Consider the following 26,314-nt stretch of genomic DNA (forward strand, 5'->3'; position numbering starts at 1 on the left):
TATAGATTTATAGACGTACAAGGCTAAGCCTTGGAAGAATGATAGATGGATGCATTATGCCCGATCCCGAAAACCCCTAGCCACGAATGTAATAACAGCGCAAGAAACAAGGCAGGAAACAAGATTGAACACACACAAAAAAAAAAGAAAGAAATCACAGCAGTAGTCGACTCGTGTCAGTCATATCATCAGCGACGAAGACTATCCAGTCTTGCCTGTAAGTCATCATCACTTGCGTTTCCGGCGGCCCCAATCGGCTGCGCGACTCTTGCCTCGCCCACGGCCGTCTTTTGTATATCCGTCGGCGTCTCACCCAGCTGGAAAACAACCCAAAGAGGAAACAGTTAGTATGGGTATACGGAGACCACCACAACACACATATCCTCAAGGGAGGGAATAGAGGGACATCACGCACCGCCTGGCTCAGGTCCACGCCAATCTCATCCAGCACCTCCTTGACGATATCCTCGCTGTCCTCCTCCTCGCCCTCCATGCCCGTCGCCTCGTCGATCGCATCGTCCATCATCTCCTGCCGTTGGTCCATGATATCGTTCTCACGCTCGAACTCCATCGCGATCCGCTGCAGCGCCGGCAGGTTCATTTGCCGGTTCATGCTGCCCAGCAGCATTGTCGCCCCCTTCATCGACTGCATCATCTGCTCGTTACTCCGTACCGTCTGGATTTTGGGCGGGGCTGCGTTAGCTGACTGCCGATAACCAATCCATGCCCCCAACGTAGAGACTATACCTGAATCCGCAACGAGATCGCCTGCAACTGCGTGCGCATTTGATAGAATTTCTGGATGTACCTGTTCTCCATCCTATTAGACTAATCCCGGTCCGAATATCGCGGCTCGCAAATCGCACATCACACATCGCAACAAAGTACGGATGAAGAGTGTGTATTTGCATGTTGTGTGTGTGTGTGTGTGAGGACCGAGCATACCTCCGCGTGCGCACCAAGTCCTTGGCCTGGATCTTACAAGCCCCGATCTGCCCATTCTTGGCGCTCTTCTTGATGTCCTGGACGAGTTTCTTCTCCTGGTTCTCGAGCTTCACGCGCTCGCGGTCGAGTTCTCGTTGGGTGCGGTCGAGGGCCCGTTGGTGTTTGCGGAGGCGCTCGGCGGGCGTCATGCGCTTGCCGAAGGCCCATTCGACGATCTGTGATGGAGGTTTGATTTCAGTGTTTGTGAGTGGGGATTGGGGGGTGGAGGGGATTGGGGGAGGAAGGGGAGGTGGGGTGATTTTGCGACGCTGATGTGATTGGAAGGGTTTGGGGAGGGTACTTACGTTCATGGTGCTGGGGTTGTAAGGGGTATCGGGATCACACCACGATTAAGAAAGAGGGAGGAGGGAGGGAGGGAGGGAGGATTATCGGACGATTGGGGATTGTGGTGGTGTTGTTGTTGTTGATAAGTAAGGTAGTAAGGTAAAGCAAGCCGCAGAGGCGGAGAGAGTGAGTGAGCGAGCCTGTGAGGGACGACCAACCGCAAGTGACATCAAGGGCAAGCCAGCCGTAGGCTGTAGTTAGTGTACTGTACTGCTGATACTGGAGTTACTCTTATATAAGAGCTGGCAATGGTATGCTTAATACAATTCCGATACCAAAGATACCCACCCACAGTCACATGCAGGCCCCGACACTGAATCCTCCCCCCACTAAACCCTTTTCAGCCAGCAATGAACGAATTATTTTCCCTCTTTGCTCTTTGCCTCCCGCGCCGAATTTCCATGATTTGCCGAGTGCTTCTCATTGCTTGCTTGCTTGCTGCTCCTGCTGCTGCTCCTCAGGCTGCTGCTGCTGCTGTTTCTTTGGTGCATGCATTAATTACTCATATTATTCCATGTTCCATTCCTGATCCATCCTTCCATCCTTCCATCACTAAGCCAAATCTAATCTCCCTCGCCCCCCCGTGCACGGCACCTGCACCCACTCCCACTCCTTCCGTCCCTCCGCGACTTTTTTGTCCTTCCTTTCAACTCTTCCAGCACTGGGTTACGCCCACATGCAAACAACCATTCTTTCGCCATGAGTCAGGAGTATTTCCCCGGCCAAGGCGCCTCTTCTTCCTCTTCTTCCGCCGGATCCTCCTCCAGCCAGCAGCAACCGGCGCCCGAGGACTCCTCCGCCATGAGCAGTACCCCCTCGTCCTTCCCGAGACCCCCGCCCGCGTATATGACCGTCGGAAATGGTTCGACCTCCGAGAGCGCAACGGCCTTGATGGCCTCGCTGCATGAGGATTCCGGGTACGGTGGCAGCATTCCCAGTGGGAGCGTGGTCGATGGTGATGCTGGAGCTGCGGTTGGTGGCGGATGGCGAGCGGATCTGATGGTCGATAGCCCGACTCCCATGCATGCGCCCTCCCATCTTGGAGCATGGAACCCAGCAGGTGCGTTTCTTTTTGATGCTTTTTTCTCTTGGAGGAAAATCCACTTTTTAGCAAGAGTGTTTCAACTGACGCGTCGGAATCTATAGCTGAGCACGAGCGACAGATCGTCGCGAGCCATGTGCACCAATTACTCTAGTACGTGCGCCCTATTTCGTCTTGCTGTTCATAGCTACACGCTTCGGTCTGCTTTGATATCTCTCGGAAATATGCTAAGACTTGGGGTTATAGTAACTCAAACCGGACCAAGCTCGGACGCGCTATTACGCGCACTATCGATACGTTGAAGGAACTCCAGGACATGAACCGGCAATGGCCTGCCCATTATCCCTCCGTCCAGAATGACCTCGAGTCCCCCGACGACAAACCCACCCTGCACAAGGCCCAGTCCTTCTTCGGAAATGACGCCCTGGATTCGATGCCCCGTCCCGGCCAGATGCGGCGCGCCGCTACGATGACCGCCGGCGAGGATCTGGCGGAGTCGAGTGCCGCGGCGCAGCGTCGCGTCCCCACGGAGCCCCGGCTGATGAGCCCGCAGATCGCGCAGGAGTTTTCGATTCTCAAACTCGACCTGAAGCTGGGAGCCCTGTCGCAGGCCGAGTTGGTTCACTCCTTGGAGAAGGCATCGATTGCGTCGCTGTTGGATGGAAAGATCAGCCAGAGCGTCAAGCATCTGCTCTCGTTGCGGGATCGAATTGAGGATACTTCCAGCAAGGTTCTGATTACCGGTGATCTAAATGCCGGAAAGTCGACTTTCTGTAATGCACTGTTGCGCCGCAAGGTTCTGCCCGAGGATCAGCAGCCATGCACCAGCATCTTCTGCGAGGTTCTTGATGCACGTGAGAATAGCGGGTTGGAGGAGGTGCATGCCGTCCACAAGGATGTCCCCTACAATCGCAACGACGAGAGCACCTACGACGTCTATGGGTTGCATGAGCTGGAGGATATCGTCATCGACAACTCAAAGTACATGCAGTGCAAGGTCTATGTGAAGGATGTGCGGACGATCGATGAGTCTTTGCTCAACAACGGGGTCGTGGATATCGCGCTGATCGATGCTCCTGGTCTGAACTCGGATTCCTTGAAGACGACGGCGGTTTTTGCCCGACAGGAGGAGATCGATGTGGTTGTGTTCGTGGTTTCTGCTGCTAATCACTTTACTCTTTCTGCGAAGGAGTTCATTCTCAATGCTGCTCACGAGAAGGCTTATATGTTCATTGTCGTCAACGGTTTCGATCAGATTCGCGACAAGCAGCGGTGTGAGCGGATGATTCTGGACCAGATCGGCAAGCTCAGCCCTCGCACCTACAAGGAGGCAGCCGAGCTGGTTCACTTCGTCTCCAGTAACGCCATTCCCGTGGCACCTCCGGTCTCCGTTTCAAGTTCCGGCGGTGGTGGCGACGATGGCTCCGACGATGATGAGCCCGAGGATAAAGGAAAGGGCAAGGACAAGGGCAAGCAGCGGCAGAAGATTCAGGACTTTGAGAACCTTGAAGGTTCTCTTCGCCGGTTCGTTCTGGAGAAGCGCTCTCGCTCGAAGCTGGCGCCTGCTCGGACATATCTTCTGAACTTGCTCGCGGATCTGAACTCCCTGGCTGGAGTCAATCGTGATGTAGCTCAGGCTGAACTCAAGCGTGTCACGGACGAGCTGGCCGAGCTGGAACCTGCTTACGAAGAAGGCAAGAAGAAGAAAGTGGAACTCAGCGATCAGGTCGAGAAGTACATTGACGAGTCGTGCGATGACGTCTACAACCACACCCGGTCTAGCTTGGGTGAAACCATTGCTCATGTCTCCGAAGCCGACTTGGGTGTTGAGTACCCCGGTCTGTTCTCCGCGTTCCAGTACGCTGAGGACTTGAAATTGGCTATGCTGGATCAGATCGCCGCATCTGTAGCGGACTGCGAGGACTATGCGCGGGACAAGACGGTCAAGGGTGTTGGTTTCATTCAGAACATCGGTCTTTTGCACGTCGGAGAAGACAAGTTTGCGCCTTTGAACTTCCGCGCGGACATGATGTTCCGTCGTGGTCGTCGTCACACGCTTGCCAGACAGGTCGATACCGAAGTAGAGATTTGGGATTTCTTCGATATCTCCGGAATTTGGGAGCGGCAAGAGAAGATGGCCGGGACGGGAATGGCGATGACTGCGGTGACTGTCCTCGGAGGCAGAGCCTTTGGTGGCATCGGCTGGGTTGACAGCATGTTCAGTGCTGTTCGGTTCTTGGGACCGAACAATGTGCGCCGGCTTTTCCTGCCTGGTGTTTTGGCAGTCGGTACGTTTTTTTGCTTTTCTCTTGTTTGTGTGAATTTGACTGACAGAAAATTTAGCTGCTTTGACCGCTGCTTGGATGGTTTCTACGATCCCTACTACCCTTCCCCCTCGTCTCTCCCGCAAGCTTGCAGCTACTCTCTCAGAGATGGACTACGTCCACTCGAACGCTACGCGTATCTCCTCCGAGGTCCGCCGCATTCTGCGCCTGCCCGCCGGAAACCTCCAGACCAGCCTCGCGCAAGACATCGAAGACCTCGGACGTCGCAAGCACGAAGTCAGCAAGACCAAGCATGAAAGCGAGACCGCCAGCAAGTACTTCTCGAATCTCTTCCGCGAGAGTGGCGAGAACCGCAGATCCGTGGAGAGCATTGATTTGGATGCTCCTCTACCCGGTGGTCTTGCGGCGGCTCATTAAGCATGTATGGGGTAGTTCAAAGGTTTTGCAGGTGATTTCTTTTCCTTGTACAAACCATAATGATGCTGTACGAACTTTTTACTATTCCCTTTTTGCTGTGTGTGGTGTGCTTTCGGCCTTGTGCCGCCTTCCTCCCCTGTCCTCTTCTTTCTATCACCAAAATATCCCGCCGTGTATGAGTTACAGCTTTATTCTTTTCTTCTTCCTACCTCCTTTTCTTCTGTCTTCTTCCCAGTAATCAGGGCGTGATTGGTGTGCTACGCACGGATAAGAGATAGCCTAAAAATTCTTTATCAGATTGATATCCTTGATAGCGATCTTTTGTGCACTTGTCTGCCTTGCTTAATTCTAGTGGCGCTAACTGCGCTATTGTTGTCGAAGCTATTCAAAGCCCCTAGCAACGGACCAGGGTACCGACCACATGGGCATCCTGGTCCGTGCGTGCCGTCCCGCGCCGGATTGTTCCGCAACTCCGACCGTGCCCTAAGTTGATCTCTTCACAGATATAGTCCCGTAGCATGCAGGCTCCTTGACGGGCTGTTGTTGAACAGGGGGGTTCTTCACGCCCACTTCTTTGATGAACATGAGCTTAAAAGATAGTCCTTCACAGCTGTAATTTTTAGTGGGCACTTCCTCAACGGAAGTGCAAAAAGGGATTCCGTCACTGTAGTAGTCCTCAGAAGGTAAACCTGTCACTGTGTTCAAAAGGCAAATCCGTCACTGGGGTTATTTTCAAAGGCGATCCCGCCACTGATGTAGTTCTCGAAGAGGTAAGCCGTTCATGGATTGAGCGCTCAGAGCGCAGAATACACCATGGAATGATTAACCGGACTGCAATTCTTCACGGCTGATTCAGCGGTTAATTGTATCCTCAAGGCTTCAGCGAGCCGGGGGCAGTCCATTAAGAGCCCTCCCACTCCTTCTCAGATTCTTTCTTCCTTCTTCCTCTCTCCTCTTCCCACCACACTCCACACCACACTCCATGTGGACTTCTACTCGGTTTTTCCTACCTTCATATCCTCTGTTGACTCTCACTCTCATGATACATCTGTTCCTCTTCTTATGCATCTGATCATCCATTTGATACACCTTTGCTGTGGGACGAGTTGCTCCAGCCTTGGATAAACTGAGCAGCGCAAAACTTGGGATGATACCTCCCGGTGTGGGGCGTTACCTATGTCTTTTATCTCCCCTCTTTCTACCCCGCTCCATGTGGTCTTCTTCTCAGACCTTGCAATTTTCAGACGTTCTAATACCCACTGTATTACATTTGATGCATGGGGCAGAACATAAGTTCTTTGGAAGGATATGCCTTGGTGATGCTAGGGAGGGGGGGTTGATCGTTTGATCTCGACTGACATGGGATGACACGAAGAGATGCTGGGTCGTATGTACGCTTTCGAAGAGGAAGTTTACACAAATTATCAGGTTCCCGAGGAGCACTTTGGTTCTGCGAACCCCGCAGGCCAGGATCTCCTCGAGTGAGAAGAACAGACTCGCTTGGAGCGTGGCGTCGTCTGAATGCGGGGTTCTGGGTATGCTTCCAAAGGGAAAGCATACGCAGTTAGGAGCTGTCCTTTTTTCAACGAACATCTGGCATTGGGGCTAAGATGCAAGGGGTGAGATTTCAGTACCCCAGGGTGTTTTGCCTCCTCATCTCAGGTCGGGTCCTCTTCGGAAATTTGCGGGAGAGTTCCCAGTTCCCAGTTTACCGATTGCTTGCGGGGTCTCGGAGATCACATCTGCGAGTCGAGAAAGGTGATGAATGCTATGATGGCTCGGCCATCTGGGAGAATTGATCCAGGGTGTCGAACTGGTGGTTCTTGCGTGTTTCTCCTTGAATCATATTTGATGGGCGACTAAGACAGTTTTACTCATCTTGGTGATCAAGTCATTTTCTTCTTTTGCTTACACTTGTGACTGTTTTGAGAGTCCCGTCTTTTCATCTGTTCTTGCTTCAACACTCACCCATCCTTTATGGAATGTTCTTCCTTTTTTTGAGAGATTGAGAGCTCATTTCTTTCGCCCTGTCTCACTTCTGCTGGCACTCCGAGGGTCGTCTAGCTCAGAGGCCATTGACCGGACACTCGTTTGTAACATTCTCACATGCTTTTTCTTCTGGACTGCACAAGTTTCACCTTCTCCTCAATTCGCGCAAATCGAAGAGAGCTTCGTCAACGCTGTCAAGTCAAGCCTGTTCCCCGAGCTTCGTCTGTCTTCCAAGACTCATTGCCCAAGTTGAGCGGTGCAGCTCCAGAATCAGCGACCGGTCTACCCTCGTACCATCCTGTTGCTATCCAGTGACTTGCCAGTGACATGATGGAGAGCACACTCGTCCTAAGAAGAATGGACAAGGACACCACTGTCAGATGTGTCAGAGCTTGGGAGCAATTGGTGTTCTGCTAGGTGACAATCCTCTCTAGCACCACTGCTGAGCTGGTCCTTGCTGTTTAGATTCTGTTCATTCGGACTCGGATGACACATCGCCATGGTAATCAGTTCACTCCCCCCGTTGATCGCCTGGGAGACAGACTATCTGGGCAGGACTCGGAAATTCCTTTACCTATCATAGCTTCGCTATGAGCATTGGTATATCGACGCCTCTGTACGAATCGAATGTATCTGATGCTAATGTCCACAGATAGCACCTTGGTCTACAGCGAGTGCGGAAGAAAGACTGGGTGAGGAAAACTCTTGCCGCTGCCGCTGTGCCGCCGCCGCTGCTACCACCACCACCACCACCACCACCACCATCACGATCACTGTTAATTCAGACGTTCGTGCATTTGGACACAGTCTGCAGGTCGAAGCTCGACTTTTTGTTTGTTGACATCGGGACGAACTCAGTTCTGGTTAAGATGATGAGAAGAATGGTTTAGTTACCACCACTTCACGGGGTTCTGATTCATTGCTTCCTTGCCTGAGAGTCATATCCCATGGTGATCGATCACAAATGTAGTGGCCTCTTGAAGTACATAAACATCGACTTCGAGGCACTACTCAACAGTCTTGTCATCAGTGTAGCTCACTAGGGCTTGCCTTTTCTTATCCTTGCGATGAAGGCTCTGTAAGAGCAATGCTGCATGGCTCATTGTGGAGTCACTGGATATATTACCCACCCGTGAGCATCCATGTATCTAGCCCATTTTTCCCCTCGGAAATATGCTGACCTGGCTTGAATCTTAGTGTATTCCGATGGCTCAGGTGAGGTATTGAAGAACCTCCGGCGAGCTGCCAACAACGTCAGCCTCATCGAGCTTGCCATCGCTGTTGCTCAACGGGAGTGGCGTGTTTTCTCGTCCTTACGATAAGGTTCTGTGAGAGCGCCGCCGCAGCCCTCATTGTTGAGTCACTGGATGCATTGCTCGCCCGTAAGTATTATACTAGACCGTCTCATTGCTCGGCAATATGCTAATCTTGCTCGGATCTCAGTTTATTCCAATGGCTCAGGTGAGGTATCATAGAACCCTCCGGCGAGCCGCCAGCTATTCAAGCCTTATCGAGCTTGCCATCGCTGTCGCTCAACCTGAGCTGACGTGTCCCTCTGTCCTGGCAATTGTCGATGCGCAAGGACTTTCGAAGGCCTTGTTGTGAAGCCAATGGGTACATTGCCCGTGAGTGACTGCCTGACAGATTCCTTTCCTCTGAGAGAATATGCTAATCTTGCTCGAATCTACCTAGAGTTCTTGAACAGCCTCATTGACGCGAGTATGAACCTCCAGCAAGCCACCAGTAGCAGCCTCTTTTAGCTTGCTCTCTCTGTAGCTCAACTGGACTGGCATGTCTCCTAATCATGATTGTTGAGACTTTGAGGAAAGACTGCCGCAGGGCTCATTGTAAAGCCACTGGATAGATCACCCACCTGTGAGTAACTGCCTGGCCTGTCTCTCTTTCCGAAACGATGTTAATCATGCTAAGGATGCTAATCATGCTCGAAGTTGCCTAGTACGCTTCAATAGCCTAGGTGGGGTAGTTACGAGCCTCCGGCGACCCAACAAGGCCAGCCTCTTTGAGCTTTAGATCATTGCAACTGAACTGGACTGGCAGTCACGACTCTTGCCTAAGGACTGCCGCAGAGCTCATTGTGAAGCCACTGCTCCATTACGATCTTGTGAGTATTTCCTTCGTTCTATCCCTTCACTTATACTATGCTAATCGTGCTCGAGTGCACACAGTGTGCTTCAATAGCCGAGATGAGGTTTTTATGAACCTCCAGCGAGCCCACAACGGCGCCGAGCTTCTCTTTGTCGATCCTTGGACCCGGCATGTAGTCCAGCTGCGCGAGAGTTATGCACAACACACTGCTTTGAAAGTTCAGTGTGAGGTTCATCTTCAGAGAACCTTGTTCCGGCAGGCTATAGCAAGTCGCAGCAGTCAAGAATCAGGCAGATAAATCATCTGTATGCCATGCTTACAGGTCATTAGTCTGAACCTTTGACAGTCCGAGTAATGCGTTTCCAGACTGGAGTCGGGCGGGTTGATATTATCATCGACACTTTCAGGTCTCTTTTTCGATTCCCGGAGAAGCTGCTCATATGTTCCTCTTCGGGTCTCTTGAGTTGAGCGCAAGAGTGAAGAGCTTGAGCCTACTGAGTTCTTAGACCTCACTTGCATTGCGGCTTGTTGCCAGTGGGCAGATGCATTGTTAGACTATTTTGACCATCAGCCAACGTCTGCTCTTCTTGTGCTTGTGTCAACTCGACCGTTGATCGAGTCGAAGCATGTGATCGAAGTTCATGAGGCTATTCAGTCTTTCGATCACAGTTACAGTAGCAGCTCATTGTCAGTGGCAATGCAAATCAACAAACCATCTCGGCCGTCAGCCAACATCTGCTCATCTGTGCTTGTGTCGTCCTGGTCATTTGATTCTTAAGCAAGACTGTTTGTTCATTTACATACCCAGGACAATTTGATACTGCAGGGACACTCCTGCATTTACGCAAGACCCCAGGTCTGACTATTTTGTTCTATGCTCATGGTTATAGGTATGCTGGAGAGAAGAAGACTTTGGCACGTCCACTACGGTGAAGATATCGCAAACCAGAATGGAAGGTTCCATCTGTATGAACGAATCAGGCACATTCTAGTCTTTCGTTACAGAGCTACTACCAATTCATGCTTCAAAGCGAGTGCTAGAAGTTTAATCTATCTGGATTAGTACAAGAGATCTCTGAGATTGTTGGGCTCGGATGTGGTCTTGGGCTGGCTCAGAATCAAGAACTCATTGCCGGCTGCTTTAAGAGAATCTCGCTTCAAGTCTCCTGATGCTGATCGCTTGAACTTATCTTTAAGTTGATTACCCAGGGCTCTTGGTTCACTGGTATCCAAGCTAGGCAGAGTGTTCCTTCTGCGGTTCCACCTGGATTTCAATGCCTACCTGAATTTCTCTTGGGGCGACTCTCTCTCTCTTTAGATCGCATTTTCTTTCTTTTATCCCTTTCGACTCTCCTTTACAATTGCTCCCACTCTCCAATTTCGGTGGCTAAGAGAGATGGCTGGTAGGGTTCCCGCCCTAGGCGATGGCTGTGCTTGTGTTTCCGTTCTAGGGTGTGGTGATTTATTGTGAGCAAGATGAAAGCCTTACCACTTATCATTTCTCGTCCCGCTTTTGAGTCCCTACCCTCCCTCGCTCTGCACACCCGTAGCAGTAGACCCTGAACTCCATAATACGGGTGTGCGGGTCCCAGTCTGTAGTTGTCGAACAAATTCATGAAGAAATGGATGACCGGAATATGGTACGAACTGACGAGAATGCCAATCGGCGCGAATCGGTATAGGCCGTGCCTCATAACGCACTGAAGACACAATAGGGAGAGGATCGGAACATAAAGCAGTGATACAAAGTGTAAGCAGATCCGGCACCAGAGGTGGCGATCGCAGAACTCGCGATAAAGCTGCTGAATCGAGAAGTAGTACGTACATTGAGTCCGAGCAAGTACGTAAGGCTATATTCGACGAGAGAGAAGTCAACCAACCTGTCGTTCAATGGTGTCTCGGACAAACCGTAAGATACTCAAGGTAATAAAGTCCACTTTCAGGGAAAATATGCGAGCGATCACAGGCGGCAGTGAGATGGATTCTGCGAAGGCGGCGGCACGAGTAGCCGGCCCACTGTAGATGGCCTCTTTCCCTCCCTCTCTCCATTCTTCTCTTCCTCTTTCCCTTCCTTCCTCCTCCTTCCTCCCTCCTTCCTCACCTCGCATGCTTACTCCTTCCTCCACCATCAACAAACGCCTTCTCGATGAGTTGTACTTCCCCTCAGCAACTGTTACGAGTCATATTCCAAATTGTCCATCAAACTTCATCTTGACTGCGCTGCGTGAGAACTCCGAATCCAACTCGAAGAAGGCGGCACTCGCTGCTTGATCAGGACCCGGACCGTTTCTGCGAGCATCAGCCTTGTTCATGGCGACGGCTTTCCCAAAAAGAAGCACACCGGTGCCCGCCCCACGCCCTTGGCTCTCCTCAGTGAGCAGCCTTACGACCACCACCCTCCAAACAAAACATTCCCGACACTTCTCACTGGGGAGAGCCAAGGGCGTAGACCCTACAAATACCGCCCTACAACTGCCACTTTTTAGATGAATCCACCTCCTATCTTCCACCTTCTACGCCCCCGCCCTTGGCTCTCCTCAGTAAGCAGTCTACAACCACCATTTTTCCAGCGAACGCATTCCCTCTGTTTACTGAGGGGAGCCAAGGGCGTCGGTCCTACGATCACCACCCGTCTAACGAATACATTCCCTGTGCATACTCTGAGAAGGCCTGGAATACTCAGCTTTACTTGGCAGAGTGGAAACAAATTGCGAGTTGACACGGGAATGACTGTATTGAAGGAATGGAGAGAACGATCAGAGTGTTGCACATGTCCCCGGCTGTCTGTTTTGTGATAAGTCAATGCAAACGCACTTTCTTCAACGCAATAAGACATTTGATTCCATAAATATTGGCTCGTCGATCGACAATCGGACAATACTCTCATGGAGTCGGGTATGGGCAGATCCGTAGGGCTCAAGTCGCTTTTTGTGGTCTGAAATTGATCAACGTCCAGGCTCTAGGAACTATGACCAGTCAGCATACGGCCTGTCCTTCTTTCCTCTATGTTTCAGATAAGCATTTGCAGAACAAGTAGAACAAGGATCAGGTAGCGACCCGATCCTTTTCGTTGGGGAGTTGAGCAATGTCCAAGCTTCGGGACAGGATTAACTCCTTATGTTGGGAAACTTATCTTCAAGAGATGTCAGTATCGGTGTTCAGCAATGAGCTCATCCTACTACCCAGGTTTCACTCACGTTGAAGAAGGGCCCATTTGAAGAAACTCTTGAGCATGATTGCGCAAAGCTCGCTAGGGTATACTACGGAGGACCATTGCGGCCATCGGCAGGTGTGAAATATGCCGACAGAATAATCAGCAAACCTACACAGAAACCTCAACAACCTTAGCAAACAGGGACAACAATAGGTAAGCTCTAATAAGAATACCTCTAACAATAATACCTTCGGCCGCTCAATATTCCCAAATATCCCAACACAGGATAGGGCTGTATCAATCACGTGACTAGAACCTCCCTCTGGGGTGGTTATAGAAAAGCCTTCAAGGGGAAGCTTTCCGAGGGCAGGCGCCCGGAGTAGGATGGGATTTGGAGGCCAGGGAGTGGTGTAACCTAGTAAGCTCTTTAGGGCAGAGGGAAGCTTGCGATCAATGAAGCGCCTCTGTAAGATTTAAAATGGCTCTCGCATTGATGCGTATACGAGCATGCGTATACGAGATACATATGCTTACCTCTGCGGCCCGGGGATCTCGAAGTTCATTCAGACACGTCTGGAGAATCATCCGGCCACGATGCTCTGGATTCTGCTGCGCGATTTGTGCTGCTGCTCAACCTCCCCCTCTTATGCAGGGCCTCGTCACCATCGTTGCCGTTGAAGATTTTCAGGGCGGCAGTCTACATCGCCCCCGGTGGCATTGCTCAATATCCGCGCGACGTTACTTGCCAAATGGAAAACAAAAGTAATATCTAGGACAGTACTACCTATGCATCTACATTTCCTTTCAAAAATATGAAGTAAACGTGGCTAGCCAACGATATGCAGATCTAATAACGGTGGGGAGTACGGTGAAGAGAGAAGAGGAGGAAAAGAAGAAATCGAGAAGAGCGGGGAGGAGCTGAGATAGTCGCTGAACTCCGACCTGGGTCAGTTCCTTCCATTCTGGGTAACCTGTATAGATTCCTTCCCGACTTGGTGGTTGGTCATCCGAGTGGCAGGGGCGAGTTTCGGTAACCACCGAAGTACTACCGGAGTGCTACTGGAGGGCTACTGGTAGAACTCATTGACAGCAACAAGTCTCGCCTTCAAGTTCTTGGTCCACAACTAGCAATGGAAGGAGTAGTATAGTACAAGAAATCCCATCCACTCTTGCACATTGCGCGACGGTATCGCTTCCCAACCAAGTATGATTTGTTTCGCCGGGTAGGGTCACTCTCTTGAACAGAGCCTTCACAAAACAACCGACGCACCTTCCCGGAGCTCGCCATCGCTGGATCAAGCCCTCCCCGAGGCCCAGAATGATCGAAAGTGGCAGCAGAACATCCGAGGGAGGTCTCGGACTAGTCTGTTGAGGGCAGAAAGAGCTATCGACATGTTGCACCGCACTGGGTTGAGGTCGCAGAGACTTGTCGTAAAGCCATGTAGCGTTCGGCTGCATATACCTAAGCAGATGATGTCGGTTATTGCCAAGAATCGTGTGACATGGAGTAAAAGCTCAAGCGGTAACAGTTCCAGGTCAGAAAGTCGCTTTTCGTGTGGGCGGCTGCGTAAGAAGAGTTGAAGTGGCCGAGAAAGCCAGTCTTTCAAGCCCTTCATAATGCTGTGAGGTTTCCGGTATGGATGCAGGTGGACAAGGGCGATGAAATGGGGTGGACGTGCGTTAAGAAAGACTACTTGCGGGCTGGTCGGGAACGTGGATAAGTGATGAACTCAGCTACGTGAGGCTATCCGAGCGGAACTATCAACATGGGCCGTGGCGGGCGGTGAGCAGCCTGGTTATCGGGGCCTCAGCGCCGCCGACACCCTCAGACAAATCACGGTACCGTGCCTAACTTACGTGGCTCTGTCTTGTCGATTTCAATATAAAAAAAATGCTGACGATATTGTCTTAGCCAGCGCTGGCTACTACTTCTATTAAGATCCTTGTAATGATAAAATAATCTGTTACTCAGTAATAATATCTAGCTAGGTATTGTGATATCCTCCTGGTTCTTGATAGATTTCCTAGGTTAATAACTATTCGACAAGCGCTGCACGGGAAATCCAGCTATCAAGCACAATGTTTATTCTTTGTCGTATGCCAATAGTCTTTCCATATGAGGGGATCAAGGATCAGCTCAAGAAAGCCGGCTGTGTTTCCTTAACCATGATCAAAAGTCAAAAGCTGACTCTCGATTCTTATGAATCTGAGTTCCATCTACCTTGGTAGGTCGACAGGCATGATAGCCAGTTTTCGTGACAAATACAGAAAAAAAATGTTCGAAGCAGCAACCGGGGCTATGTTCCGTAAACAGCCACCAAAAGTGAGTTCATCGGAGAGCAACCCCCATAGACACATGTTGTCATTCCCGCGTGGGGAGTCAGTCAGCCTGAATTGTCTGCGCAGTTTCCGCTCCTCCCACTACGCATGCACCTTCCACCATCCAACCACGCCTTTCCACCTTTCTTCGGTCGTCACAAGCAGTCGACAGGGTCAACAACATTAGAATCAGGGCCTGAAACACCGGCCATGAGCGTGGACACCAATATGATCGATGAGCAAGTAGAGTGCGCAGCTCAGCATACCACGAAGAACGTCGACAGTCGCGGGGTCCCCGAAAGCATCAATAGCGGTATCAGCAATCCCCCAGAATCGATGCTCTTAAGGTTCGAGCTCCTCCCGGCGGAGCTTCTGCTCTGCGTCAAGAGTTTCTTGGGAAATACAGATGCCATCCACTTGGGCATGTGCAGCCAGACTCTAAGGAAGAAGATCCGCCAGTCTCCCATCACAGAGAAGCTGAACAGGGTAGTTAGATCAAGCATCTCCTTTCCCTCTCTTTGGGTTTCCCTCTCCTCTTCCGCTCACTAACCCCAAAACTCGTTCTCTAGACTAGTACATCCACCCCAACTCAGAGCAAACTAGAAACGGTGATCATCTGGCTCGGCATCTTCCACCCCGAAATCGAGATCCTGCGCCTCACGTATCTCGTCTTACGCGACTGCACCCGATCACTGCCAGAACCATCCTCATCGGAGGAGGCTAGAGTCAGTCTCCTCAAGACCATGGTCAAGATCCAGAAGGCCCAGCTGCGCCTGGACGAGGAGTCGTTGCGTCAGCTGCGGGAGCTGGTCCAGGTGAACAAGCGCCAGAGCGCGCAGCTTGACGAGATCATTCGGTTGCTGAGGGCGGCGCTGGAGGGCCGGAACACGGCCTCGGAGGCTGGGGAGGTTAGATAACTTTCCCATTGGGGCGGAAGGGGATATGGTGAATTTTTTGTGTCTGAGAGAATCACGAAGGAGGGATTGAGAGCTGAACGGAACAATTACAGGCTCCTATATAGGCATCGTAGGGATCTTGCTCAATCAAGCTTGCCCACGCCCTTAGTACGATGTAAACCACTAAGTCCACCAGACGTCATCAACCGAAATAATGATGCTGATGGAAGGCCATTGTCGGTCGATGATCCCGGGGAATCGTGATCCTCCCCCCAGATGATGATCTCACTGTAGTATCATTACGATCTTGCTTGTGACTATATAAAAACCATGATGGCGCCATGAGGACTCGACGCTACTCTTACTCCCCAAGAACTATAATTATACAATGGCATCCGGACTGGCATACCGCCTTGATCGGCCCAGTCGGAATTTTCTCGACATTCACTCCGCGCCACGAAAGCGTTTTAGGAGCGCCGTGAAGCTTTACCGAGCCCGATGTCAAAAGCCGCAACGACGGCACTGCCCGCCGCCGCCGCCGCCGCCGCTGCAGCAACATCCACAGCCTATGTGGAACTCATTACCGCTGGAGATTGTTGGCATGATCTTCCTGAACCTCGACATGATCGCCCTTGGCACCTTACGGCTAGTCAGCACAACGATCCACCAACAAGTTGACGCGGCTCTCTTTGAATATCGCCTCCTCCGAACTCATGCAGCCGAGACCCTCCAAGCACTGGACCTGGCCCAATGCACGCACTAGTTCTCGATTCAACAGCTGTATCACGAATTCTGCCACCCGCGGTGCCGGACATGCGCCAACTTCGGCCCCTACCTCTACCTTCCGACCCTCTCCCGGGTGTGTTTTCCGTGCGTCCTGTGGCACCGTCGATACCGCGTCGCCTCCCTGGAGAACGTCCTCCAGTTCTACCGGCTGCCCCTCGAGGACTGGTGCCATCTCCCGGTCATCGACACCGCGTTTGACCTGCTGGGCAAGTATCCGATGTCGGAGCGGATGCTCATCGACATCACGCAGGCCGAAGCCCTGCACAAGCAGCGCGGCAGCCCCCCACCGACGCGCGGGGCCTCCACGTACCAGAGCTATTATCACTCGACCTTCAACTCCCGGCTGGCGTCCACGGTGGCATTCCCCTACTGGGACCCGCACACCCGCGCGGCCGAGTCCGGGACCTACTGCCTGGGTTGTACCGAGTTCTGGGAGCGATCTCGCCCGAAACGCCGCCGGGACCCTCAAACCTGGGAGCAGTACTATGCATGGGGCCCCGGGGCCAGATCGCGGGGCCACGAAGCGGTCGAGCGCGCATATCGGGTCTCCGATCTGCGGCAACACTTTCGGACGTGTCCGCATGCTGTCCGGCGGCGGCGGTTTGGACACGAAGGGGAAGAGGTGGTGGAGATGGCGCGGAGGTTTGACGCCCCGATTGGGCGGGTCTTCCGGGTTCCGACTCCTCGCCGTCGTCGTCGTGGTGAGGGTCGAGTAGCAGTGTTGAGACGGTCCGCACGGCTTCAGAAGAGGTTGACGGCCCTGCAGACTTAGTAGTCAGGCTGCTGCTCACCACAGCCCGCCTCGGTGGTTGGATCGATACAACGGGAGGTGCCAGAATTTGGACGAGGCTGCAATGTACTGTACTCGTGTTGGGGTCTTTGTTGTCGTGGGTTGATCTCGTTTCCCTTGCTTGGCAGAGACTCAGGGAGTCAGGGAGCTTGTATTGTCCCTACTAATCCTTACTATTGTTCCTTCCTGTATTAACAACCACGGACAAGCGTTTTGCAGAGAATCCAGCCAGCAACACGATGTTCATTCTTTGTCGCATCATGGATGCAATAGTCTCGTATATCGAAGGGGAGCAGGGATCAGCTCCAGCAAACTGACTCTTGTTCCCTTACTTAATCGCCCCCGTCGTCTGCCGCCCTGAGATCCCGAGCTCTCGCAAGAAGCAGGTTGGCGACCACTTCACCTTGACTTCACACCATCCAGCACACAAGCACCACGAGAAATGTCATCCAAGCGCAGTGTCCTAATCACCGGCTGCTCCGACGGCAGTCTCGGATCCGCCCTCGCGCTCCGATTCCACCAAGAAGGCTGGCGCGTGTTCGCCACGGCCCGCAACCCCGCGAAGCTCAAGGAGGCCGAGAAAGCGGGCATCGAGACCGTGCTGCTGGACACTTTGTCGGACGAGTCGATCCGCGCCTGCGTCGCCCGCGTCCAGAAGCTGACGGACGGGTCGCTTAACGCGCTGATTAACAACGCGGGCGGCGGGTACTCGATGCCCGTCATGGACATCGAGATTCCGATCGCGCGGGACCTCTTCGAGCTCAACGTCTGGTCGCTGATCAGCGTCGCCCAGGCCTTCCTCCCTTTACTCCTGGAGTCGGCCCGGACCAGTGGCCCCGGCCGAGGTCCGACCTTGCTCGTCAACCACACCTCCATCTCCGGGACCATCGGCGCCACCGGCCCCTTCGCGGGGGCCTACAACGCCTCCAAGGCCGCCGCCTCCAGCTTCACCGAGACCCTGCGGCTGGAGCTCGAGCCCTTCGACATCAAGGTGATCAACCTCGTCACCGGCGCCGTGCAGTCCACCTTCCATGATAAGGCGCCGCATCCGACCTTGCCCACTTCTTCCCTGTACAATGTCGCCAAGGAGACCGTGGAGCGCGCCTTGACCAATACCGATCCCGAGAATGATACCCCCGCCGCGGCGTGGGCGAAGCAGGTGGTTCGCGAACTCAGTAAGCGCAGTCCACCGTATTGGATCTGGCGCGGCAAGCTCGCGATGATTGCCCGGATCGCGGGGCTCCTGCCGCTGGGGTTCTTCGATGGGACAATGAAGAAGTGGGTTGGTTTGGATGTGGTGGAGCAGCGGTGGAAGGAGCAGGTGAAAGCGTCATCTTGAGATGGTAAAGGTTCTCGGTGTAATGGATGGGTATGTAATGCACGTCTCTGTTGAGTAAGAACCGAAGATATTGGTCGGAGGGAGTTTTCAGGTGCTTGGGCTTTAGCATAAGGGCCGGGAGGGAGTTTCGTGATCAACAAACAGTATCTTTGTTCCTCCTTCTCTGTCTGCTACCTTGCTGTTTTGTCTTTCCTGGGTCTTGTCTTGCTGTGACTTGGGGGGTTCGTTCTTACCCAGTTATAGGGCTATTTTAGGTATTCTTAATTCGAGATATACCGTAATGGGCCAACTGTAAATACGAAGCTGGCTCGGATAATGATATTATGCACCGCGATGATAAGCCAGTACGTAAATCATCAACAGAGCTTGATGTAGGCATGATCATGGGATAATAATAACAAGAAATTAGACGCCTGTTCCCGAATTAGATCTCAGCGCTATCTATCTATCAGACCAAACCTACTCTAGCAGTATACAGCTTATTGCTTCGAAGTTGCGTACCTGATAGCAAAGATGGGAAGCGAAAAAGAAAAAATATAGCCTACGCTGATCATATCAGCCTTGCTGTACAGATGATTGTATTCAAAGAAAGAATATAGAGAATAGACAGAGATGAGGAGTACGGAGTAGTGAGGAGGCGTAGTCTAAGACAGTATGACGAGGCTGCCAGCCACTGACCAATATCAGCATGATCCATTCTTAGGCATGATTAACATGTGCTGATATGATTCCACTTCCAGGTCCGGTCAAATGATATTGGTATAGTTAGCTTCTAACAACACGCAGCAGGAAGATCGAAGGCGACGGGACGGCACGACCCTGCCCGATCGGTCTTAGAACAGGGATGGACATAATGAGACGAGCGCACGACCGCTATCGCTAGATCTGCTCCCTAGTATTCTGATGAGTATAGGCACGAGTAAGGAACCAAAAGCACAATGTATTCAGCATGTATGAGAAAGGACGCCGCGCCATGCATGCATATCATGAACAACATATTCAACCCTAGAAGGATCCAAGTCAAACACCTACCCCCAACCCCCAACCGCAGGGTAGTAGGGGAAGAACCGATTCAAATACCAGAACAAGCTCAAAATCCCTCCCCAACAGCCTTCTGCCCTTGCCTCGTCCTCCGCCCTCCACCCCACCCCACATTCTCCAGCTCCCGGAACTCCGGCACCAGCTGCTGATCCCCGAGACCGGCAGCCTTACCGGCATTCTTCTTCGCCACGGTTTTCCCCGCCTGATGCAAGAACTGCTCGCGCATGGCCACGGCGTCCGGGTCCTCGTAGTCCAGCTGCGTCATCGCCGGCGGCTCGTTCTCGTCCTCCTCGCCCGCATACTCATGCTCGTACTCGGACATGACCATCGAATTGCTGGCGGTCTTGCCGCCCTCCATGTCCAGGTAGTCGAAGCGGGCGGCGGTGCTGTTCGCGCGGGAGAGGATGCCCCCACCGCCTTCCGCGGAGTAGTTTTGGTTGGAGTCGAAGATGGCGCTGCCGCAGCCGTCGTCGTTGAGGGTGTCGATGGAGCTAGCGCGCGAGAACGAGAACGCTTTCGTCTGTGGGTGCTGGTGCTGGTGCTGGTCGAGGGCGATGAGGCCGCCGCTGTTGGTGCGGCTCGAGGGCGCGCGTCCGAGGAGCGGTTTCCGAGCGCGGGAGCGGGGCCGGTCACCGTGGCTGTCCTCGGGTTCAGAAGCAGAATTGGTGCGGGCTTGTTTCATGAGGCCGCTGACGGCCAGGTCGATGACGGATTGCGCGGTCGGGCCGGTGGAGACATCGGAGATTTTGCGTTTGAAGGGTGAGGAGGTCGTGGAGGTGATTGAGTTCTTCTTGATGGGCGACTCTTTGACCGGGGTAGGGACTCGAGAGCGGTCGTCTGGCTTCGCTTTGGATGGTGCTTCGTGCCGTGAATCAAGCTCATCCGCCTTGGTGCTGTCGGCTGCTCGAGAGGGGTGACCTGTTCCATCGATTCTGGATTTTGACTGGCTGGTCCCGTGATGAGCGGTTGCCCTGGTGGCGTTCGTGGGCTGGTTGGTGGTTGATTGTGGTCGGTTCTGCTCCGGATGCGAGCCAGCTCGCGTCTCACGAGACTTGCCACTTTGGGTGGGTTGCTTCTGAATTATATAGCGTTCGAAAGGCTGCTTTTTCTCGTGGCGAATGGAGGCCCAGAGCCAGTCCGCAGAGACTGCTGGCACTCCCCACTCCTGAGTATGCCGTAGCTTGTCCTGGTTCACGGGGCTGGCGTCGTTACAGACGAGCACAGAAGCCTTGGGCGTCAGGTACTCGTTGTATGTAGCGCCTAAAAGATTAGTCTTGGTCTAATATGAAGCCGGAATTACCCTTACCGATTAGATTGACAAGCTTGGACAAGTGCAAGAGATCGATACGGAAGAACCCGGTTGAGCAAACCTTAAGGCCAGAGAATCCTAGAACCGTCAGAACACAGTTTTGAAGCTTGAAGCGAGGAGACTTACCTTCGACCGGAAATGAGGGAACGGGCGTGTTTGCGACGTGAGATTCTGGAGGCACGAGTGTTTTCGCATCAAGGCATCTCTCCAGCCACATATCCGTCACCACTTCGCATTCGAATGCCAAATCATCGGTAGAAGGAACCTGGGCTTTAGACATCTTGAAAGGAACGATTGTGTACAGACCGTGGCCGGTTTTCGGGATGTCTGATCGGGTGAACTCGCTCAAGGATCCCACCAACTGTGCCCCGTTGAAAGATAGATGGTGTCGTAGCACGTTCGTCTGCCAAACGTATTAATCTCTCGCCCAATGGCATCCGTATCCCGAGACACAAACCTGTTTCGACGAGAACCCATGTATGTAAAAGTAGCAGCCATGCAGAAACCCTTCATCCTTGCTAGCGACCGGCTCCGGTGGTGGCTGTGGACGGGACTCTTGCGCCTCCGCCATAGTCGTCTCGCTAGCGAACGACTTCACCTCCTGGAGGCCCGAGGTAGCTTTCCGTAAGGCCCGGGTCTCGCTCTGCTGGCTCCCCTTGGACCGGCCAAAGTCGCCCGCCTCGAACCCGATGCCAATGATATCACCCCAGATGCCTTCGTTCTGGTCTCCAAGCTTCGTGCTCGCGATACGGCGCAGCTTCCGGGGTCGGGGGTTATTCGACGGGTTCTCACTATCGGCCCCGGAGGCAGCCTTGGGCTTGGGCGCGGGCAAGGCTCGATGCCAGGCGCCAACGCCATGCTGCTCCAACGGCAATTGCAGGTCGTACAGGGCCTCTTCCAGGACCATCCCCCGCTCGAGACTGTCGGTGAGCCACTTCATCGAGACGATCTTGATCCCCCACTGCATCGCGAACTTGTACTTATCCCCCTCGGTGCTCCGCGCGATCAGGTGGCTGGTGCCTTTCACGAGGTCTTTCCGGAACTCGGCGCCATGGGCCGTGACTGTGTCCTGAATGTAGTTCCTAACCGACACTGAAGAGAAAAACAGAAAGTTGTTAGACGAGCCTCCATACCCCACCGGATCTGTGTCTGATGAGCTCAAAACTCACTATCCTCAAACCCCGTAATGCAGATGGACAAGCCTCCAAAAACCGGGAATCGGTACGCGGCCTCCAGCGCGCGGATATCCGTGTCGCCGCCCTGCATCCACGACTGACGCACTGCCTCGACCCATTCGGGTTTCAGGACCGTGACGTCGGCCCGTTCCCGCGCGACGAATTTGTACTTGGGCGTGTTGACCTCGCCGATCAGCAGGTGAGTGACATCGGAGGTAAGATCGAATTTGTGGGTCGCTCCCATCTGACTCGCGATGGAGGCAATCTCGGACTATCAACCACGGTCAAGAAACGTTAGCGGACATGATCGTTGTGGGAGAGACATGACATCAAGGCGAGGATGGGATTGGGACTTTACCCGCTGCTCGGGGAGGATTGAGGTGAAGCAGAGGACCACCCCGGCGAGAGGATGCTCCTTGTCTATTCCAGGTCATTATGGTTTAGTGCTGAACTTGCAATCGAAGTGTTCAGAAAGAACTTACTTGCGCCCGCAGTCTCAGCCATCATTCATGGTCGCCGAGCAGAATGGGACCTCCAGCCTGTGCGATGGGGTGAATCTTGGTTTGCTTCCCCGACTTTCGCGCCGGATCGCGCGCAAAGGCGATACGTGGTCACGTGACTTGACGGTAATCAGTGGGTGCCCCTTTCGCTTTGTCCAAGCATATGCTTGAGAGTCCATGAACCACTCTGCTACAGTATATTAACCATATCACGGATCAATAGGCTTACAGCCAACCCTAATTACCAGCCATGTCTATTGCAGCACCAACTTTCACGTGCTTAGGGCACGACTGCTTATCATCATATCACGTGCGATAAGGTCCGGAGTGGCACGGGCGCGTATCCAACCAACAAAAACGCGCATATTTCCAGAGGAACGCGGATTACTCCCGATTCGACAATCCGAAAAAAAACCACTACTCATCAATAACAAAGGATAGGATAAAACCCACCTCCACAAGAACTCTTCTCCTCCACGAGATCCCAATCGGCCCCGAGAAGCCAGCATATGCACCTCGCCAGACACCAAGTACGGGCGTCATCGGGTTCATATCGTCAATTCACCACTTCCAATGGTCCATTATTGATACTACCGCGATCCGCCTCGAATCGACTCCTCCCCCCTCATCCGTCTTCTCGTCGTCGACCACTGCCTCCGTCCGGACGAGGATCAATCCCTACAATGTTCCAGCGAGCCGCCAACAGATATCCCTCCGCGCCGGCGGCTCCGCTGCAATCCACGCTCGGGGCTCGCAGCAATAGCAGTGCCGCACCGCTTCACAAACCGGCGGCACCGGCCGCGACCGCGGCGTCGTCGTTAGGGGTCAAGCGGAAGATCGAGATGACCAGCACACAATCGACGCTAGGGTCGCTGCACGACGAGGTGTACTTCGATGAGAACGACTTTGACGATGACGAGGATTTGGACTTCGAGGCTCCCGACCCATTCACTCGCCCCGCCGCCGCCCCCGCCGCCGCAGTGGCTACTCAGATCGCCAGACCGCCCAAGATCACGAAACAACAGAAGCAGGAGGAGGAGGATGGGATGGCGGGATACCCGAATCTGAGCAGCGCGTTCGCGGACGATAAGATCTCGGTCGTCGACCTGACAGAAACACCCACCCGCAATACGTCGTCGGCGGCCGTGAAGTACCCCGATCTACCTCCGATGCCCGTCGACGACAATCAGCCCCCCTCGAGCAGCATACAGTACCCCTGGTCCTCATCGCCCCCGTCCCACTTCCAGGCACCTGCCAAGAAACCGCGGAAACTGCCATGGCTGGACGAGGCAGACGAAGAGGTGGGGATGGGTCCCCGGAAGCCCGCGACGCCTGCGCGTCCGAAACAGACGGCGATCTGGAACAAATCCGCGAGCGCGATCAAGGAGGAGCAGAGGGAGCTTCGGCGGCAGAACAAGGAAATGAAGGCGCTCGTGACGGGCCAGCTGCCACCACCCCGTGCGCAGGTGGCGTCGATCTTCCTCAGTGACGAGCAACGACACGTTTTGGACGCCGTGGTGCAGCAGGGCAAGAGTATCTTCTTCACGGGATCGGCCGGGACAGGAAAGTCGGTGCTAATGCGGGAGATCATCAAGAAGCTACGGGACAAGTACAAACGGGAACCGGATCGGGTCGCGGTAACAGCATCGACCGGTCTCGCCGCTTGTAACATCGAGGGCGTGACGCTGCACAGCTTTGCGGGGATCGGATTAGGCAAAGAACCGGTGCCCGAGCTGGTCAAGAAGGTCAGTCAGCATCCGACCAACTCGCCGCAAGAATGACGGCGTAATGACTTGGCTAACGGCGTGGCAGATCAAGAAGAACCAAAAGGCGCGGAACCGCTGGCTGCGCACCCGGGTGCTCATCGTCGACGAAGTGTCCATGGTCGACGGCGACCTGTTCGACAAGCTGGAGGAAGTGGCCCGACTAATCCGCAACAACGGCCGTCCGTTCGGAGGGATCCAGCTCGTCGTGACCGGCGACTTTTTCCAGCTGCCCCCGGTGCCCGAGGGCGGCAACCGCGAGGCCAAATTCGCCTTCGCGGCCTCGACCTGGAATACCTCGATCCAGCACACGATCCTGCTCACCCACATCTTCCGTCAGAAGGACCCGGAGTTCGCCGACATGCTGAACGAGATGCGCCTGGGCAAGTTGACCCCGCGCACGATCGAAACTTTCAAGCAGCTTTCCCGGCCGTTGAACTTCCACGACGCCCTCGAGGCTACTGAGCTGTAAGCCTCCCCCTCCCCTTCTTTCCCTAAATCAAGACATGATATTGACGGCTAGCTAGATTTCCCACCCGGCAAGAAGTCGACCACGCGAACAGTGCGCGCATGAACCGACTCTCAGGCGAAGTGATGATCTTCACCGCGCAGGACTCGGGGACGATCCAAGACCCGCAGTTCCGCGAGAAGCTCCTCTCCAACTGCATGGCGCCGCCGGTGATCCACCTGAAGAAGGGGGCGCAGGTGATGCTGATCAAGAACATGGAGGACACGCTGGTGAACGGGTCGATCGGGCGGGTGGTCGCGTTCATGGACGAGGCGACCTTCGACTACTACATCGAGAACGAGAACGAATTCTCGGGAGGCAACAAACCTGATGGCGAGGAGGGCGACAAGGAGATCGACAACGACGACGCCGCGATCATGGCGCGGGCCCGCAAGAAGCTCAAACCGCTCGCCCACAAGGACGGGGGTGCGGCCGCCGCCGTGACGACGCGCAAGTGGCCGCTGGTGTGCTTCGTGCAGCCCGACGGCACGGAGCGGCATCTGCTCTGCCAGCCCGAGACGTGGAAGATCGAGCTCCCCAACGGCGAGGTGCAGGCGCAGCGCCAGCAGGTGCCGTTGATCTTGGCCTGGGCGCTGTCCATCCACAAGGCGCAGGGCCAGACCCTGCAGCGCGTCAAGGTCGATCTGGGCAAGGTGTTCGAGAAGGGCCAGGCGTACGTCGCGCTGAGTCGTGCAACCTCCAAGGCGGGCCTGCAGGTTACGCGGTTCGACGCCCGCAGGGTCATGGTCCACCCCCGGGTCATCGACTTCTACTCCAAGCTGGTCAGCATCACCGACGTTTTGAAGCCGAGGGCCGGTAGAGGGGCGGCAGCTGAGCCTGAGGATGAGTTCGAGGAGTACTACGGTTCGTTGTAGGGTCTTTGCACCGGCTTTACAATCTTAGTGCGACAAGCAATCTTATACCTGTCAATGTCAGTGGGCTGGGTCCATGACTAATGATTACATTGATTGTGCAGATATTGATATTTAGTGGGTGTTATGTGGGTGCTAGATTGCGTACGAAGGGCGGGTGGGAAAATCGCTGTAACATAGACCATTGATTAGGGTGTGTTGCGTCTACTTCTTGTGAAGAAATGAAGAACTAAACATGTCTCCATCCTCTACCATGGAACACAGTACCCCTAGCCGAAGTCAATGTGCACTGACACTCTCAGGTCTGGTGTGCAATCGCAGCCCACCCCAACCACCAACCGCATGGCAAACAAAAAGAAATATGAAAATACTTGGTTCCTGCTCGGGCTCCCTTGAAGGGAAGGGCGTGGACAAAGACAAAAAGAGTGGCCCGAACCGCGATTCGAACGCGGGGCCTCTCGCATTTAAGATGTGGATCCCAAAGCGAGAATCATACCACTAGACCATCCGGGCTCTTATGATGTCAGAAGCTGGCTTAGTAAATATATGACCGCATAAAACAAAGTCGAGGAAAACAAAAACAAAAGAAACAAGGCCCGAGCCGCGGATCGAACGCGGGACCTCTCGCAGATATGCTTGGGTTTGGAATCCCTAAGCGAGAATCATACCACTAGACCACCCGGGCTTGATGATG

At 53.7% G+C, this 26,314-nt stretch overlaps 6 protein-coding genes and 2 non-coding genes across 8 annotated transcripts; 4 read left to right on the plus strand and 4 right to left on the minus strand.

The window, feature by feature from the left end:
* Window positions 1–15: 15 nt before the first annotated feature.
* Window positions 16–1,362, minus strand: ASPACDRAFT_77334 (ESCRT-III subunit protein DID4). Its single transcript, XM_020204942.1, has 5 exons — window positions 1,290–1,362; window positions 946–1,160; window positions 748–808; window positions 416–676; window positions 16–317 (listed from the first exon to the last, which is right to left on the minus strand). The coding sequence occupies exons 1-5, from the start codon at window positions 1,293–1,295 to the stop codon at window positions 189–191; spliced, it is 672 nt and encodes a 223-aa protein (XP_020057956.1). The 5' UTR covers window positions 1,296–1,362; the 3' UTR covers window positions 16–188.
* Window positions 1,363–1,718: 356 nt separating this feature from the next.
* On the plus strand, window positions 1,719–5,389 carry ASPACDRAFT_116522 (mitofusin). The gene is made up of 4 exons (XM_020195991.1): window positions 1,719–2,389; window positions 2,476–2,524; window positions 2,618–4,659; window positions 4,715–5,389. Exons 1-4 carry the CDS (start codon window positions 2,029–2,031, stop codon window positions 5,071–5,073), a joined length of 2,811 nt encoding a protein of 936 aa, XP_020057957.1. The 5' UTR covers window positions 1,719–2,028; the 3' UTR covers window positions 5,074–5,389.
* A 9,462-nt stretch (window positions 5,390–14,851) lies between these two features.
* Window positions 14,852–15,558, plus strand: ASPACDRAFT_41881 (uncharacterized protein; the record flags this gene model as incomplete). Its single annotated transcript, XM_020201001.1, has 2 exons — window positions 14,852–15,127; window positions 15,211–15,558. 2 exons carry the CDS (start codon window positions 14,852–14,854, stop codon window positions 15,556–15,558), a joined length of 624 nt encoding a protein of 207 aa, XP_020057958.1.
* Window positions 15,559–15,925: 367 nt separating this feature from the next.
* On the plus strand, window positions 15,926–17,095 carry ASPACDRAFT_41882 (uncharacterized protein; the record flags this gene model as incomplete). Its single annotated transcript, XM_020201002.1, has 2 exons — window positions 15,926–16,186; window positions 16,301–17,095. 2 exons carry the CDS (start codon window positions 15,926–15,928, stop codon window positions 17,093–17,095), a joined length of 1,056 nt encoding a protein of 351 aa, XP_020057959.1.
* A 410-nt stretch (window positions 17,096–17,505) lies between these two features.
* ASPACDRAFT_1867217 (SDR family oxidoreductase) lies at window positions 17,506–18,462 on the plus strand. Its single transcript, XM_020197894.1, has one exon. The coding sequence runs from the start codon at window positions 17,556–17,558 to the stop codon at window positions 18,450–18,452; it is 897 nt and encodes a 298-aa protein (XP_020057960.1). The 5' UTR covers window positions 17,506–17,555; the 3' UTR covers window positions 18,453–18,462.
* A 606-nt stretch (window positions 18,463–19,068) lies between these two features.
* On the minus strand, window positions 19,069–22,529 carry ASPACDRAFT_1867218 (BRCT domain protein). Its single transcript, XM_020197895.1, has 7 exons — window positions 22,460–22,529; window positions 22,336–22,397; window positions 21,972–22,248; window positions 21,260–21,894; window positions 20,929–21,205; window positions 20,800–20,880; window positions 19,069–20,753 (listed from the first exon to the last, which is right to left on the minus strand). The coding sequence occupies exons 1-7, from the start codon at window positions 22,482–22,484 to the stop codon at window positions 19,543–19,545; spliced, it is 2,568 nt and encodes an 855-aa protein (XP_020057961.1). The 5' UTR covers window positions 22,485–22,529; the 3' UTR covers window positions 19,069–19,542.
* A 3,518-nt stretch (window positions 22,530–26,047) lies between these two features.
* ASPACDRAFT_t117 lies at window positions 26,048–26,133 on the minus strand. Its single transcript has one exon. It is a non-coding gene; the product is annotated as a tRNA-Pro (tRNA).
* Window positions 26,134–26,213: 80 nt separating this feature from the next.
* ASPACDRAFT_t116 lies at window positions 26,214–26,305 on the minus strand. The gene has a single exon. It is a non-coding gene; the product is annotated as a tRNA-Pro (tRNA).
* Window positions 26,306–26,314: the final 9 nt, after the last annotated feature.

Source organism: Aspergillus aculeatus (assembly GCF_001890905.1).
Source record: "Aspergillus aculeatus ATCC 16872 unplaced genomic scaffold ASPACscaffold_5, whole genome shotgun sequence".
NCBI classification, from domain to species: domain Eukaryota; kingdom Fungi; phylum Ascomycota; class Eurotiomycetes; order Eurotiales; family Aspergillaceae; genus Aspergillus; species Aspergillus aculeatus.

Coding starts and splice junctions, on each gene's coding strand:
- ASPACDRAFT_77334 (XM_020204942.1), bottom strand. Junction 809..945: donor GACTTGGTGCGCACGCGGAG/GTATGCTCGGTC, acceptor GATGGAGAACAG/GTACATCCAGAAATTCTATC. Junction 318..415: donor GCGTGGACCTGAGCCAGGCG/GTGCGTGATGTC, acceptor GTTGTTTTCCAG/CTGGGTGAGACGCCGACGGA.
- ASPACDRAFT_116522 (XM_020195991.1), top strand. CDS start 2,029: ATGAGTCAGGAGTATTTCCCCGGCCAAGGCGCCTCTTCTTCCTCTTCT. Junction 2,390..2,475: donor TGGAGCATGGAACCCAGCAG/GTGCGTTTCTTT, acceptor CGGAATCTATAG/CTGAGCACGAGCGACAGATC. Junction 4,660..4,714: donor GCCTGGTGTTTTGGCAGTCG/GTACGTTTTTTT, acceptor CAGAAAATTTAG/CTGCTTTGACCGCTGCTTGG.
- ASPACDRAFT_1867217 (XM_020197894.1), top strand. CDS start 17,556: ATGTCATCCAAGCGCAGTGTCCTAATCACCGGCTGCTCCGACGGCAGT.
- ASPACDRAFT_1867218 (XM_020197895.1), bottom strand. CDS start 22,484: ATGATGGCTGAGACTGCGGGCGCAA. Junction 22,249..22,335: donor CAATCCTCCCCGAGCAGCGG/GTAAAGTCCCAA, acceptor CGTGGTTGATAG/TCCGAGATTGCCTCCATCGC. Junction 20,754..20,799: donor CAAGCTTGTCAATCTAATCG/GTAAGGGTAATT, acceptor CTAATCTTTTAG/GCGCTACATACAACGAGTAC.